Here is a 16,812-nt window from a genome sequence, read left to right as displayed (position 1 = left end):
GAAGGAAGGAAGGCAAGAAGGAAGGAAGGAAGGAAGGAAGGAAAGAAGGAGATATGCAGAAACACATATCTGGTTTAAAAATTATACACACACACACAAAATGATATAGTTTGGATATGTTTCCCCACCCAAATCTCATGTTGAAGTGTAATCCCCAGTATTGGAGGTGGGGCCTGGTGGGAGGTGACTGGATCACAGGGGTGAATTTCTCATGAATGGTTTAGCACCATCCCCTTGGTGATATCCTTGCAAAAGTGAGTGACTTTTTGCACGATCTGCCTGTTTAAAACTGTGTGGCACCTCTCTCTCTCTCTCTCTCTCTCTCTCTCTCTCTCTCTCTCTCTCTCTCTCTCTCCCCCTCTCTCTCACTCTCTCTCTCTATTTGCTCCTGCTCTGGCCATGTGATATGCCTGCTCCCCCTTTACCTTCCACCATGATTGGAAGCTTCCTGAGGCCTCCCCAGAAGCAAATGCCTGTATAGCCTGCAGAATCATGTGCCAATGAAACCTCTTTTCTTTATAAATTACTCAGTCTCAGGTATTTCTCTATAGCAATGCAAAAACAGCCTAATAGAGAAAATTGGGATCAAGGAATGGGAAATTGCTGTAAAGATAACTGGGTAACAGGCAGAGATTAGAAGAGTTTAGAGGGCTCAGAAAAAGACAGGAAGATGAAGGAAAGTTTGGAACTTCTTAGAGACTGGTTAAATGCTTGTGACCAAAATGCTGAAAATGATATGGACAATTAAATCCAGGCTGCCAAGGTCTCGGATGAAAATGAAGAATTTATCGGGAACTGGAGTAAAGGTCACCCTTGTTAGGCCTCAGCAAAGAACTTGGCCACATTATGTCCATGCCCTAGGAATATGTGGAATTTTGAACTTGAGAGTGATGACCTAGGATATCTGGTGGAAGAAATTTCTAAGCAGCAGTATTCAAGACATGCCCTGCCTGCTTCCAATAGCCTACACTCAGATGCAAAAGCAAAGAAACGACTTGAAGTTGAAACTTACATTTACAAAGAAGCAGAAGCTAGGCGCAGTGGCTCACACCTGTAATCCCAACACTTTGGGAGACTGAGGTGAGAGAATTGCTTGAGTCCAGGAGTTTGAACTAGCCCAGACAACACAGCGAGACCCCATCTCTTAAAAAAATAAAAAATAAAAAAAATAAAAGGGAAGCAGAGCACAAAAGGTTGGAAACTGTAGCTTGGCCATGTGACAGAGAAAGTAAAAGCTTTTTTGGGAGAGAATTAAAGAGGGATGCTGGGCAACCACTTGCTACAGAAATTTGCATAACTAAAAAGGAGGCAAAGGCTGATTGCCAAAACAATGAAAAAAGGGCCTTGAAGGCATTTCAGAGACCTTCATGGCAGCCCCTCGCATCACAGGCCCAGAGGCCTAGGAGAGAAAAATGGTTTCATAGGCCTGGCCCAGGGTCCACTGCCCTGTGCAGCCTTGACACACTGCTCCCTGCATCCCTGTGATGCCAGCTCCAGCCATGGGTCAAAGGAGTCCAAGTGCAGCTTGGGCTGCTGCTTCAGCTTGTGACAGCCATAAACGTTGGCAGCTCCCATGTGGTGTTAGTCTGTGGGTGCACAGAGTGTAAAAGTTGAGGCTTGGGAGCCTCTGCCTAGATTTCAGAGGATATATTAAAAAAACCAGGGTGCCCAGACAGAAGCATGCTGCAGGAGTGGAGCCCTCATAGAGAACTTCTACTAAGTCAGTGCAGAGGGGAAATGTGGGGTTGAAGACCCCACACAGAGTCTCCACCGGGGCACTACCTAGTGGAGCTATGAAGAGAGCGCCACCATCCTCCATGAATAATATATCCACCAACAACTTGCACTCTGCACCTGGAAAAACCCCAAGCACTTGACACCAGCCCCTGAGAGCAGCTGCAGGGGCTGAACCCTGTAAAGCCACAGGGAGTTCCACCCGTCCCAAGAGCTCCACCCTTTGCACCAGTGTGCTCTGGATATGGGATACGGAGTCAATGGAGTTTATTTGGAGCTTTCAGCACTGCTGAGTTTTGAACTTCTGTGGGGCTTGTAGCCCTTTTCTTTTGGCCGATTTCTCCCTTTGGGAATGGGAATGTTGACCCAAGGCCTATAACCCCATTGTATCTTAGAAGTAAATAACTTGTTTTTTATTTTACAGGCTCATAGGTGGAAGGGACTTGCCTTGGTCAGATAAGACTTTGGACTTTGAGTTGATGCTGGAATGAGTTAAGGCTTGAGGGGACTATTGAGGAAGGATGTTGTATTTTGAAATGTGAGAAGGACATGAGATTTGGGAGGGTCCAGGGTCAATATGATATAGTTTGAATATGTGTCCCCGCCCAAATCTTATGTTGAATTGTAATCTCCAGTATTGGAGGTAGGGACTGGTGGGAGATGAATGGATCATGGGGACAGATTTCTTATGAACGATTTAGCACCATCCTTTTGGTGCTGTCCTTGCAAATAGTAAGTGACTCCTTGTAAGATCTGACTGTTTAAAAGTGTGTGGCGCCTCTCTCTTTCTCTGTCTCGCTTGCTCTTGCTCTGGCCATGTGATGTGCCTGCACCACTTTGCCTTCTGCCATGACTGGAAGCTTCATGAGGCCTCCCCAGAAACCGAGCAGATCTACCAGCATCATGATTCCTGTAAAGGCCGCAGAATCATGAACTAATTAAACTTATTTCCCTTATAAATTACCCAGTCTCTAGGATTTCTTTATAGCAATAAAAGAACAGCCTAAAACACACACAGACATACACATACACACACACACAACACACACACAGATAGCCACAAAGACAAATCTCACACAATTATTTTGTTTGCCTCCTAAATTTCTTTTTTTCAACCATAGTTAGCAAATCATCTCAGCTACCTTTAAAACACACATACACATAAACACACACTAAAATCTTCCATGATGAAATACAAGGAGCACATATACAAGCTACATGAAAAAGTAGCTTCTGGGAATTGCTTTATTTTCTTTTTAAAGCCACCTTTGTAGTACTTTGCTTATAGTTTGTTAATAAAATCAAACACCAATCACATGTGATAGCATCTTAGAGATCAGTGCCAATGACTTTGCTTTGAGTTTCTTTGTTTGTAACTTGTCCACTTTCCCCAGTTAGTCCCATCTGGAAGGGTCCCAGGGTTTTCGAGGAAGAAGGCAATTTAATCCAGAAGTTCTCAATTCTTTTTGAAAATGTTCAGGCAAGTGAAGAGTAGCTCTAGCCATTCACATTTTTTTCAGATAGCCACGGAAGGCCAGAAAGCAGTGGTCTGCCTGCCAAAAGGGCTTGGGCCTGAGCGTGACTCAGGTTCCTCTGACATTTTGTGCCAACTCCACCAGCCCAGCCTGGGAAGCAATGCAAACTATTTTTAACAATATGGGAGGGGAGAGGAAGTACTGGTTCCGATAACTCTCACTGGCTAATCTTTTAAAAGCGCTTGGAAGTTCACCCATTTGGCAATGAGAAGTGAATGGAACTTGGAACTGCAGAAATGGAAAATATTGTGTACTGAGCTTTGCAAAACAAACAAATTCCTTTTTTTAATGGATTGTACCTTTCACTTAAGAACCCTGAAAACATTCAGAGCACATCAATAATTTCCAAAACAGTGTCCATGGCAGCTCAACACTTTTTTGCATTGACTAATGGGAGGGCTCAGACCCAAAAAGACAAGCTCACAGGACAAGCCAATGTCAGACTTCCAACCTCATGTCTCTGACCAGTCCAGGGCTCTGGAGGAACCACCCTGAGCAGATGTGAAGTGGTCCATCTGGTCTGGGCATCAGCTAGACTCCCTGGAGTTTATAAATCAATTTAACCCTGCCATATATTCGTGTGCTTCAAACACAGATAGACCCACCTTCAAAAAACATTCACCAGAAACACTTGTCCAGAAAATGTAACTGCAAATTATCTACTCTAGAGTCCCTATCACAAATTGAATGTTAGGAAAAGTAAAAGCAAGGGTTACTGAACTCACAGACATCAGACACTTCTAAAACTTAAGGAAAAAAAACGGTGTGAGGAACCAACATAAGACTGCCAACTTGTAGGGGTATTACATTACTGCCAAGTAAGGGCATTAAAAACAATATCAGTCACCATATTTTCATTAAAAAAGAAAGACATGCTAGCAACAAAAAAGGAAGTTCATTATATCAGAATAAGTAATTATTTTTTAAAACATATTTACTGCAGGAACATACCAGGAAAATTCTTTAAAACTATTACATTTAAAGTTTAAAAAATTTGTTACATTGTCGGCTTTTATTCTTTTCAGTTTACAGGCCACAAACCTGGAAATATGTCACAGAACTGGCTGTGCAGACCTGAATTTAGAGACCACGTGGGCTGCCAGGTTCACTTACCATCCCTATACACTTCCCCCCTAAATACTTTAAGTATCATAATAAACCACTGGACAGTCCCAATACCCAGAGTGAGTATAGACACTTTTACCTAACATAGATTTCTTCTTATATGAGGCTGGACGATCATACAGTGATCTCTGGATGTCGGAATATTTAGAAACCTCTTTCCTTTCTAGCATAGGGACATACTGTGTAGTATCAGCCTGCTTCATGTCCATGTAGTCACCATTGTTTTCAAAAGATAAAATAACATAGCTGTAAAAACAGAAAGAGAAATCTTACCCAGGGTACCCTTCTGAAGTGGTCATTCCACTTTCAGTAGATGATGATTTTGGGGGACCTACAACGTGCCAGGTACTGAGGTAGGCATGGGAGCTAACCAGGTAAAAGCAAAACCAATCCACACCCTTCACATGAGGTGATCTAGTCAAGGAGATGAGCATTAATCAAATAGTCACAGAAATACATGCACCACAGCAATTCCACTACTGGATGTCTACCAGAGGAAAGGAAGTCATACGAAAAAGATACTTGCACACACATGTTTATAGCAGCACAATTCACAATTGAAAAAATGTGGAACTAACCCCAAATGCCCATCAATCAAGGAGTGGATAAAGAAACTGCAGTGTATCTATACATATGTATGTATAGGTGTGTATATATATATATACTACTCAGCTATTAAAAGGAATGAATTAATGGCATTCACAGCAACCTGGATGGGACTGGAGACTATTATTCTAAACAGCAACCTGGATGGGACTGGAGACTATTATTCTAAGTGAAGTAACTCAGAAATGGAAAACCAAACATCGTATGTTCTCACTCATAAGTGGGAGCTAAGCTATGAGGACACAAAGGCGTAAGAAGGACACAATGGGCTTGGGGACTCGGGAAAAGAGAGGTGGGTGAGGGATAAAAGACTACATATTGGGTTCAGTGTATACTGCTCCAGTGATGGGTGCACCAAAATCTCACAAATCACCACCAAAGAATTTACTCATGTAACCAAATACCACTTGTTCCCCCAAAACCTATGGAAATAAAAAAATTTTTTTAAACAGGGGAAAAAAGAAACATAACAAACAAAATAAATACACAGATCAACTCAAACTCTGATGTGCTGTGAAGGAAGAATGGTTTCAATAGCCTGTAAGGAAAATGACTTGATCTGGGGGATCACGAAAGCACTTTTCAGAAGACGTAGAATGAATCCCACTGACAAAGATGGGAAAGACTGGAGGAATATTTGTCATGGCACCTGGCACATACAAAGGACTCCACAAATGTCAGTTGCCATGATGATTACCGTCCACTTGGTTTCACAGCCAGTTCCCTGCACATCTTTAGCAGGAGCCCGCACATCCTGTAGAGCCTCATCTAAGACAGTGGGGCTGTGCTCCCATGGATCTGTAAGTCCATTACACTTAAAGTTTGAAGAATTCACTACATTAAGTCTGTCATTATTCTTTCTCAGTTTTTCAACTCACAGGCCTTGGAACCGGAGCCATGTAGCCATGTGGCTTGGGCATATAATTCCTTCTACCCAATCAATTTAGCACCCATTTGGTGTCCACTAAGTAGTGATTTATTGTGATATTACAGAACTTCCTATCTACAGAGCTCTTTACAGCCACTTGTAGGTTTCTGCAGTAGGGATCACTATCATTGGCGTCATTTATAGGTCCAGGTTCAGCAAGGACCTCGAGCTTGGAGATCCACAGACGGTTCTCGCAAGGTTCCAGAACTCAAGCATCCCTGGCCAGAGTTGCATTTTATAGGTCTAAATGGATCACATGTAAATAGCAGAAGAGCTCCCAGAATCATTCTAACTCTCACTCTCATTCAAACCTATCAGCAAAGCCTTCCCATGTCCAAAACACCTGTAGACATCATGAATCTCTCTGCATGATCATGGAATAGTCAACTGGGCAGGATGGTTTGACTCTAAGTCTTGCTACCTTGGGCACTGAACCTGCAGACATGGAATCTATCAGGACATGGGTCTTTCCATTTGTGATGCCTGTAAGATAATGATAGACAGCAACGTCTCTCTTTGCACCCACCTCCGTGTGCTGTCATCAGCAGGGTTCAACCCAAAGATATCCAGCTCTTTCTTTGGCTTCTCTGGGTGGCGGCTCAGGAAGCTATCCCTATTCTTATGCAAATAGTTGACCAAATCTCCGTAGAAGCAGTACTCTGTGATGATGTAAATGGGGCCTATGGAGACAAAAATCGTTAGGAGATGGGTATGAAAATGAAGAACAGAAAAGTCATGAATTATCCTGCAGACCATATGGGGCAGAAAAAAACAAGATACCAAATAAGTGGGTTTTTTTTGTTTTTTTGTTTTTTTTTTTTAAAAAAAGAGCCATGAATGGCTATGACTGGACTGGCAACAGATTTCGCTCAAAAAACAATGAGCTTCCATCAATTCAAGGGACCGGTCAGCTCCATTCAAGGGACTTCTATTCCCTGGCATGTGTGGGGATGGAAAGTGGAGGATTTAAGCCTGAATGAACAGTTTTCAGAACCACATGTGTCCAATGAAAACCCTCACTCCAGGTCAGTGAGCCCACCTGACTTGGTGCAGGCTCCCAGCAAGTTTACAATGTTCAAATGTGGCCCCAGGTGAGTCATTATCTTCAGTTCAGACATGAGAGCTTGTTTTTCACTGGATCTGGCGGTGGCTGTTGAAGGAATAAATCACACATCAGTCCAGCTGAGCTACCAACTTCCCGTGCTCAGAAAAAAACCAAGAACATGGCTAATCCTGTGATTGGATATCATTCTATTTACCAAACGTCTAAATGAAGTAGACGGCTACTTGGCCTCAATGCTAATAACTAATTCCTGGTCTTTCTAGCAAAATGAAGTCTGGAAATAACAAGCTCTTAATTTTCCAACATATGGGCAACAAGAGCAATCTAAATAAACCTAATTGACAAAATTGTCTAAATACACATAAAACCTGGAGTCAAAAGAATCAGGACCTAGTCCTAAATGTCTTATTTACTAGCTGTATGATTTTGAGAAATTCCTTTAATATCCCCGTGCTCAAAAAATCCCCAGGAAGGAGCACTTACGTTTTAGCATCTTCACTGCAACTTTCATGACAGGTTGGGACCGGCTTAATCCATAGGCTGTTCCTTCAACCACCTTCCCAAACGCTCCAGACCCCAAGACCCGACCTGTGGGCAGGCAGAATCATTAATACCCAAAAACTCCAGCCGCCTCCTCAGCTTTCTGCACCGTAGCCAGCTCTCTGTGGGTGGACAGCTGGGCGGGTGTCTTTCCTGTTTGGAATAAGCATAATGACTCCTCCAAGTCATCGTGTCAAAAACGGACTTGAGCCCACAGGGAAGGAAATTAGCATAATTGCTTTTGTCGAATAACATTTGCAGGGGAAAGAAAACACAGACGGGAGAAAGGAGGGTGCATGCCCTGGTGTGAGCATGCTGTCTACCAGCTCCATGCTGGGCCAGCCCCTGGGATCCTCTGCCTTTGGAGGCTCTCACCCATAGCCCCTGGTTCTCTCCCCTTCTGTTTTCCATATGCAAACAGGGGCATCTTTTGTCTTAATAAATTATTAGCCACTGGAAATACTTCAGGATTCAAAATATCACTGATTCCAAGGAGTGACTAAGTAAAAACTTCAGGCTGGGCTCACTGCTCCCTATTTATTAGGAAAGCCACTCCACCAAGAGCTAAGCACGCCCGAGAGCACAGCAATTAGCTTCATGTTGGGAGGAGATTTACGTAAAGACACTGAAGCTGTTGTCCCACCCTGAAAGGGCTCACAGTCTGAGAGAAACATTTCCCAGGGTGTCAGTCTCACCGCGGATAGCCAAGCCCAGGAAAGACTTGGCTCATGATAGACACTAACAGCCAACACTGACTCTTACTGCATGTCTGTGTTACTGGAAATTGTACCTGGAAGGGTATTGCTTCACCAGCAATGCCTCTCAGTATAATGGGAATTATGCCCCTTTCCCCGTATTTTACTACTTTTTAACTCCCTAAGCTCCTCATCCCTTTTTGGGAAATAGGCAGGAAAATAAAGAAAGCTCAGATATAAATATATGAAATTGGGAGCAGCTCTTATAACCGCCCCATGAGTTCTCCTTGCCCGCTGCCTAGACAGAGCCAATTTATCAAGGCAGGGGAATTGCAATAGAGAAAGGGTTTAATTCATACAGAGGTGGCTGTACAGGAGACCTATTCCACTATTACTGCTATTACTCAAATCAGTGTCTCTGAAACTGGGGAATTTCTACTATTCTACTATTCTGCTATTACTCAAATCAGTGTCTCTGAAACTGGGGAATTTCTACTATTCTACTATTCTGCTATTACTCAAATCAGTGTCTCTGAAACTGGGGAATTTCTACTATTCTACTATTACTCAAATCAGTGTCTCTGAAACTGGGGAATTTCTACTATTCTACTATTACTCAAATCAGTGTCTCTGAAACTGGGGGAATGGGGTTTTTAGGATGATTTGGTGGGTAGGGGGTGAAATGGGGAGTGCTGATTGGTTGGGTCAAAGATGAAATCATGAGCTGACGCTGTCCTCTTGCACTGAGTCAGTTCCTAGGTAGGGGCCACAAGATCAGATGAGCCAGTTTATTGTATTGACCTGGGTGGTGTCAGCTGATGCATCAAAATACAGGATCTCCAAAATATCTCAAGCACTGACCTCAGGTTTCACAACAGTGACCCCTGAACCGTGCTTTCTAATCTTGTAGCTAATTTGTTAGTCCCACAAAGGCAGTCTAGTTCCCAGGCAAGAAGAGGGTTTGGCAAAGGGCTATTATTGTCTTTTTTTCAAAGTCAAACTATAAAATAAGTTCCTCTCAAAGTTAGTTTGGCCTATGCCCAGGAAGGAACAAGGACAACTTGGAGGCTAAAGCAAAATGGAGTTGGTTAGATCATATCTCATTCACTGTCATAATTTCCTCCGTTGCAACTTTTGGAAAGGTGATTTCACTCTGCTGCCTTGCTTGATTTCAGTTTAAGTAACTCTCCAAGCAGACTTCTGTATTTTGGAATGAGACAGGTAAGTAATTAAAACCTGCATTTGGCATTCTTTAACATATATACTGTTAGATCATTCATCATAACACAGCCTCTACCTATACTTTCATTTGCCTTTGTCTTGCTTTCATTCATTAGGAGTGTGATTTAAAAAAAGAAATACTGCCTTGGACTAAAGCTTCATATTCTTGGTCTTAGCCCAGGATTGAAATATTTGAAATGCTTGTGGTAAGTTGGCTTGCTTATTTTTACATATTTTGCCTTAAAATGTACCTATATTTTTATATTCCATATTCCAAATATATAAAAAGGAGTATCTAATGCATCTTTAAAACGTACTGAATCAAAACACATTTTGTGGTTGTCCTCATTCATTTCTCATCTGCTCATTTTTAGTCACAGAAATTCATCTCATTTTCAATTCGTGTCATTTCTAAAGCAAAGCAATTTTGGTGGGTATCCTTGCCAGCCCTCTTCATATTCTCTTCTCCCTTTGTAAAATTTTCCTTAACTATAATTTGTTATAGAACGAGATTTTAAAAAATCATTGCAGTGATCCAATTAACTCATTGTCAAGACAGAAATGTATTTCTGAAAGCAAATTTCTATTGCCTAGTTCTTACTAAGCACAAGCTCAGGTCTCTATTCTGCCAAGGCCTATAAATTGTAAAGCTGTGTGCAAGGGAAAAGGGAGTCTTGGGAGGTCACCCCATGGAACTTACCAAGCACTAGTCCATCTCTTGGAAACTCCCATCTCGAGTCATAAGGCAGCTGCATTGGGTCCACATAAATATATTCATGTCCATCTGGGCTGATTGATTCAATGACCCTCCAGCGAATTTCATACCTCGGTTTCTATAAATGACCAGGACAGGTAACTGGTGAATTACCAAAGTCCCAGTGCACCAGAGCTTCAATGAAGCTGCACAGTGACTGGACACAGTAGAGTCCAACAACGTTCACTCCACATATAATTACTAAGCTCCTTCTCTGTGCCAAGCACTGAGCCAGGTTGCTGTTCTTGTTCTCATTGGCTTCAAAGATCTTTAGTTTTATGAGAAAATATCTACCTGTTTCCAAATGACAACCAGGACAATGAGTGAGATGATCACAATCACCAGCAGCACCAGGACTGCGGCAGCCACCGTGAGTTCAGAACGCAGGGCTACGTGACAAGAGAGAGAGGTACAATGAAAAGTTTCCTGGCAGACATGCATGGGGGCAGCAAGGTAGTGTGGCTGTGTCTGAGCCAGGAATCTCTCACTGCTGGTGGGGAAATGTGAGGGCTGTCTGGTTCATTTTAGGGATAGGAAGTACCATCTCTCAAACTATCTACACCCAGGAAACTACATCAACTCTTTCCTTATACAAGAAGGGGACAAAATTCAATCAGGAGAACTCAGTATTTTCTCCAAAGTTGCTCCAACACTAACCTTGTGGACAGAATTTGAATAGGAAAAATAAAGATGGATAAATGCAATTGACAGCTACTATATGGGCAGACACTTCTACTTCATATGCTTTATTATAAAGCTTATTTTGTAAATTGCATTTTGCTTATATTGCTTTTGGCTTCATCCATCTTTTAAGGAGCAATGAGACAGAAGATCCTTCTTCCCCACACTGCATCCACATACACAGACATTCAAAGTAGAAACTGTAGCTATATTATTAGACAAGCAAAATGTTGAGGAGCCTCTGCAAAATGCTGTTTTGGATCTGAATCTAAAACAAAGTCGTAGGTAGAGGTTGCAGTGAGCCAATATTGTGCCACTGCACTCCAGCCTGGGCAACAGAGCAAGACTCTGTCTCAAAACACAAAACAAAATAAAGCAAAGTCCACATGCCTGCCTTTAAGAGCATTCATAACTGAATTTCTGCCTTGGGACCTTCATTTCTATATGACTCCTATTTGGGATTCAAAGTTCCGCCTGGGGGAAATGGGGCTCAGCTGATGAGTTGTCCTGACTGTTGAGGAACTCACTGGGAGCCACCAGCTTCAGCTCTCGGTTCTCAGCTCCAAGGAGATTCTTAGCCAGGCATCTCACCGCAATGGTCTCTTCCACTTTGGCAAAAGTCACAAGGCCCTCCACGGTACTCCTGTCTCGGGGGTGGATCTCCGTGATGATGTTTGAGACATTGTTGGCCAAAATCGTCCAGGAAGTTTCATTATTACATCTAGAGAGAAAAAGGGCCTAAGTATAGGGCCAATTCCTGAGAGTCATGGCAATGAGTGGAGCCAAGGGAACACTCTAAGATGGCAAGGTGTTGGGATCTTGTCTACATTTTGGGGCACTACACACTGATTTATTTTACATGCAGATGAACATTAAAACTTGTCTGCATGTGCTAAAGAGGGCATAATTCACACATGAACTGAAAGTGTTTACATAGCAGGCAGAGATAAACAAGTTTAATAAAATATGACTACCATTCCCCAATCTTGAACCATGAGCAAAGTGAACAGTTCAATTTCAACCATATTTAATGATCTCAATCTCCCACACCTTCAAAAAGGCCTGGAACCCTTCCTTCTCAACACCCACTCTGGGAAGAGCCCCTAAGGTGTCACTAGGGTTGCGACGATCCTCTGATTGAGTTATAAGAGCTAGATTCCTGCTCCACACTGGAATCTACTAGAAACTCCAGTCAACATCCAAGTCCATCCTTAGCCCTAGGAGAAGTTAAGATGAGGAGTCTCTGTCTAGAGGAAGAAACAACTGAGGCTTCTGAACACAACCAGTTACCAGGGATGAAGTGTAAACACACCGCTCACGTGCCCATTTAAGAAGGCTGAGAACTGGGAGGAAGGAGGAGGCACTGGCGAATTAACCCACCAAACAGCAGGTGGGCAGATAAGGGACTAAGCAGTCACATTTATGTTTACATGCAGTCCGACCACCAAACAAAGTTCACCAAATAAGGTATGTGAGCCAGGGTAGTAAAAATCTTCTTAGGACAGTGGTTCTTAAAATTCATTCTTTTTTTTAGATTGGAGACACTTTGAAGGTCTAATGAAAGCCATGGACCTTCTCCTTACAGCTATTTGTGACAAAAGATACACACCCTGAAGCTATCACACCCACAACCCTATCTTATAGTCAATAAGTAAAATGTATTTGACATCATTTGTGTCAAGGGAGAAAGCTTCTACCACAAAGGAAGAAGATACATCTGTTTTCCATACTTCTTAATATCCTTGCATATCATCCACTCAATATCAGGAAGTGGCATGCCTTCAGCTGTGCACCTCACCGTCTGTCCCCCAGTTGAGCCATGGTGATCATCGACCAAGTCCAGAATGGATGAAGGAACTGCAAGAGGCAGAAAGAAGTCAGAATGGAAGAGTTCGTGTCCCAGAACATATGGGACTACAAAGTGGAATATGAGTTCACAACTCATCCATGTGGCATTCAAACCACTCCAGAGGGGCTGAAACCAGTTGTACAAGTAACACTCCAATTTAGACAGACCCACATGATTAGCAGCATTTTCACAGTTTTGGCGTTTTGAGATTTATCCCTGTGATGTTTTTAACCTGGAGTGAAGAAAGTGAAGAGTCCATGGTTGTGATGTCTCACACATGTAACCCCAGCTACTTGGTAGGCTGAGGTAGAAGAGAGTCACTTGAGCCCAGGAGTTTGAGGCAAGCCTGGGCAACATGGTGAGAAGAAAGATGAGAAGGGAAAGGAAGGGGAGGGGAGGGGAGGGAAAGGGAGAGGAGAAGGAAGGAAGGAAGGAAGGAAGGAAGGAAGGAAGGAAGGAAGGAAGGAAGGAAGGAAGGAAGGAAAAAGAAAGGAAAAGAGAGAACAAGGGAGGGAGGAAAGAAGGAAGGAAGGAGAGAAAGGAAAAGAAAAGAGAGAGTGAGGGAGGAAGGAAGGAAAGAAAGAAGGAAGGAAGGAAGGAAGGAAGGAAGGGAAAAGAAAAGAGAGAGTCAGGGAAGAGGGAAGGAAGGAGAGAAAGGAAAGGAAAAGAGAGAACAAGGGAGGGAGGGAAGAAGGAAGGAAGGAAGGAAGGAAGGAAGGAAGGAAGGAAGGAAGGAAGGAAGGAAGCAAGCAAGGAAGGAAGGGAGGGAGGGAGAGAGGGAGGGAGGGAGAAAGTCCCTTGGTTATTTGGCTTGAAAGGCAAGGAAGTTCTTAAAATTATATTATAGCTTAGGATTCAACTAATGGATTCGGCTAAAGTATAATCTAAAGCAGCATTTACCAAAATGCATCTGTGGTATGTTATTAGGTTTTAAAGATTCATTCCTAAATCTGTGGTCAAATAAATTAGGTATACGGTGATGCTTGTATCACAGGTTTTACTGTGAGGATCACATGAATGCACCTCAGACGGCACCTGGCACATGGCTGGGACTGGGGATAGGTGCTGAGCCTGAATGTAAACAGACTTGGGCACTCCATTCTGGTAGGGACTGGTGTACAATGTCTATAAGGAAAACTTGTAGCAAAACTCTCCAGAACAATCTAAGATCATCTGGACCAAAAAGTATCACTTCTGTCTTCTCAGATTGAGAAGCAGGTGCTAAGCAAGCTGGTGGAGGCCAGGTGCAGTGGCTCACACCTGTAATCCCAGTACTTTAAGAGGCCAAGGTGGGAAGACAGCTTGAACTCAGGAGACCAGCCTGGGCAACATGGCAAGAGCCCATCTCTACAAAAATAAAGAAAGCTAGTGGAGCCTAGGGATTCCCCGCCAACTCTAGAGTAACCCAGAACCTCCAAGAAATACCTGAATTCCTAAGTCCAGCAGAGGTATCCCTAATATGTGACATCTGCAGACACTGCTTCTCCCCTAAGTGTTGCTTTTCTTCCATGACCCAGGAGGAAGGTGCTAGGCTTTCCTTGGAAGACACTCATCTACAGAGCTAGCATTATCTTTATACTCCCTTTACATACCTTGAGTTAACAGTTCAAAAGTATAGCTCTTCACATCATCTTCATTTTGAGCTACAATAGTATAATGGCCACTGTCTTCTTCCTTAGCACGGATAAGCTTTAATTTGCTTCGATACCTTTTAAAAAAAGGATTTTGTTTCAACAAGCAGTAGCTAAGTAAGTTCCAATTGTTTAAGCAATTGTACTATTCAATTTAAGTTTTATTTTTACTGTAAAAACTAAAGTCATCTTTTTTTCCTTGTCCATATCATCTCTTCTGGAATTCTCAATATTCAGTGCATGTACTGAAGGTCTGGATCATACACACAATTCTTACAAGAGAAAATCAGACATTCAGAGATGAGCAGTGGTCATCTCCAAGAGCTATCAGTTCAGCCAGGGTCTGACTTCTGAAAGAATAAACACAGCCTACCAGCTTTTCTTTAAAAAAACAAAACAAAACAAAACAAACCCTTTGATTTTTACCTTTTTAAAAAAATATTTGCTTCCCCTAAATATCCATCATTTAGGTGGTTCAGTAAAACAATGGAATACCATTGGAGGACTGAATAAGGATACTTTCTACATATTGGTATGGAGAGGTCCACAGGATATGACATTCCTACTTGCTTGTATTTTGCTTAAAGAAACTCTGGAAGGTTTCCTAAGAACCTAATTAAACTAATAAAGGTGTTTCCCTGTGGGAAGGAGGGGAGAATTGGGCAGTTGGGGACAGGAGTACAGTAAGGCTTCTTACAATGCACTCTCTTTATGTTTGATTATTTTTCAAGCATGGGATTCTATCACCTATTAAAAAAAAAAGTTATAGGCTGGGTGTGATGACTCACATTGTAATCCCAGCACTTTGGGAGGCCAAGGCGGGTGGATCACTTGAGGTCAGGAGTTCAAGACCAGCCTGACCAACATGGTGAAACCCCTATCTCTACTAAAAATACAAAAAAAAAAAAAATTAGCCAGGCATGGTGGCACACACCTGTAATCCCAGCTACTCAGGAGGCTGAGGCTAAAGAATTGCTTGAACCCAGGAGGCAGAGGTTGCAGTGAGCTATGATCGTACCACTGCACTCTCCAGCCTGGGTGACAGAGCTTGCAAGACTCCATCTCAAAAAAAAAAAAAAAAAAGTTAGAAAAAATATGCCTCTTCAAATTTTATTAAAGAGAAGCTTCCCCAAAAATATTTTACATGGATTATAAATGACATCTGGTTTTTTGTGTGTGTGTGTGTGCGCGCGTGCATGCGTGTGCATAAACATAGTATGTGCCCATTGGATTGTCCTTTATAAATCATCACAGTGTGAAAAAGCAACTGGAATGGAAAAGAAAAGCACTGGTCACGGAGTGAGAAGATCTCAGGCATTATTACAATTCTCCATGCCTCAGTTTCCTTGTGTGTAAAACGTGATAATTGTACACATAGCACAGAGTCGTTGTGAGAGTTAATTAAAGGAGATTGTATGTGTGAAAGGATTTCATAGGCTGCAAAACACTTTGCAAATGCTGGGGCACTCAGACCTATGAAGAGAGCAGGCTGAACCATACTGGGCGTGCTCCAGGACTGGATTTCCTTAGAGAGTCCCCTAGGGCACACTGGGATGCTGATTACCAAATTATCCTCTGCTGTTTGTTGTCTACACTTCTTCAGCCAAGAAAACCAGTGGGTCCACTAGTTTTAAGCTCCAGGAAGCCAGATCCCCCACCTACCATGTTCATCTTTATATTCACTGGTTCATAATAGGAACTAAAAAATACACACCGAAGGATCCTTGAATCACTGAAAGGAAAACGCAGCTTTCCAGAACCACTCAGTTGGCAAGCCTGTCCTGCCATTGCTGTGGATTATGGCTTGCAGACAATGCTCACACATGTGTTGGAGGTGTTAGCTGTACCAGTGTTACCCTACTCCTCTCTGGCTGCACAGCCTCATGGAAGTTCCTTATGGAAAGCTGCCCTCCTTGTTGTGCACCTTCATTTTGTGTCAACAGAAAGCCTACCAGATTCAGTACCCCACTTCGTTTTTCCTTTACTATTCTATAGAGATTGTAAAATTCCATTTTCTCAGACTGCTTCTCAATTACACGTGGAATTTAGTTCAGAAAGAAGCAAGCAAATCATGAGGTGAACTGAACTGATGAGAAAGGCTCTGTTCTTCCTCCTCCTGAAGGCTTGAAATAGAGGACTGACTTTGTCTTTCTGAGATGATTTCTGACAAAAGTATAGGGCTGGTTAGCTGGGTGCTGCAGGATGTACCTTCTGACTCTTGGATTCTAATCACAGCTTAAAACCTCAAGAAGCCCCATGATATCATCTGATCCAATTCCTTGCCTCGAAGGACATAAGGTATTGTTTACCCTACATTGTAGATCAGGAAACTGTGGCTGAGGGTGACTCACTCAAAACGCCACCACCAGTTAAGAGATGAGAGCAATCGACCATTCTGATTAAAAGGCAGGGATCCAAGTGATTCACTGCACATCTCTTTCCTGACTAAA

At 42.6% G+C, this 16,812-nt stretch overlaps 1 protein-coding gene across 2 annotated transcripts in view; it reads right to left on the bottom strand.

Moving 5' to 3' along the window:
• Positions 1–16,812, bottom strand: part of PDGFRA (platelet derived growth factor receptor alpha) — a 64,433-nt gene that overhangs the window by 13,756 nt on the left and 33,865 nt on the right. For both annotated transcript variants that reach the window (XM_050790525.1, XM_050790526.1), the window contains exons 8-16: positions 14,324–14,439; positions 12,613–12,739; positions 11,410–11,603; positions 10,496–10,590; positions 10,148–10,280; positions 7,475–7,579; positions 6,968–7,078; positions 6,455–6,608; positions 4,474–4,640 (exon numbers count right to left, since the gene is read on the bottom strand). In XM_050790525.1, coding sequence (XP_050646482.1) covers positions 4,474–4,640; positions 6,455–6,608; positions 6,968–7,078; positions 7,475–7,579; positions 10,148–10,280; positions 10,496–10,590; positions 11,410–11,603; positions 12,613–12,739; positions 14,324–14,439 — 1,202 coding nt within the window. The remainder of the gene's footprint in view (positions 1–4,473; positions 4,641–6,454; positions 6,609–6,967; positions 7,079–7,474; positions 7,580–10,147; positions 10,281–10,495; positions 10,591–11,409; positions 11,604–12,612; positions 12,740–14,323; positions 14,440–16,812) is intronic.

This window comes from Macaca thibetana, chromosome 5 (assembly GCF_024542745.1).
Source record: "Macaca thibetana thibetana isolate TM-01 chromosome 5, ASM2454274v1, whole genome shotgun sequence".
Taxonomy (NCBI): domain Eukaryota; kingdom Metazoa; phylum Chordata; class Mammalia; order Primates; family Cercopithecidae; genus Macaca; species Macaca thibetana.
This window is presented reverse-complemented; position numbering and strand designations above follow the sequence as displayed.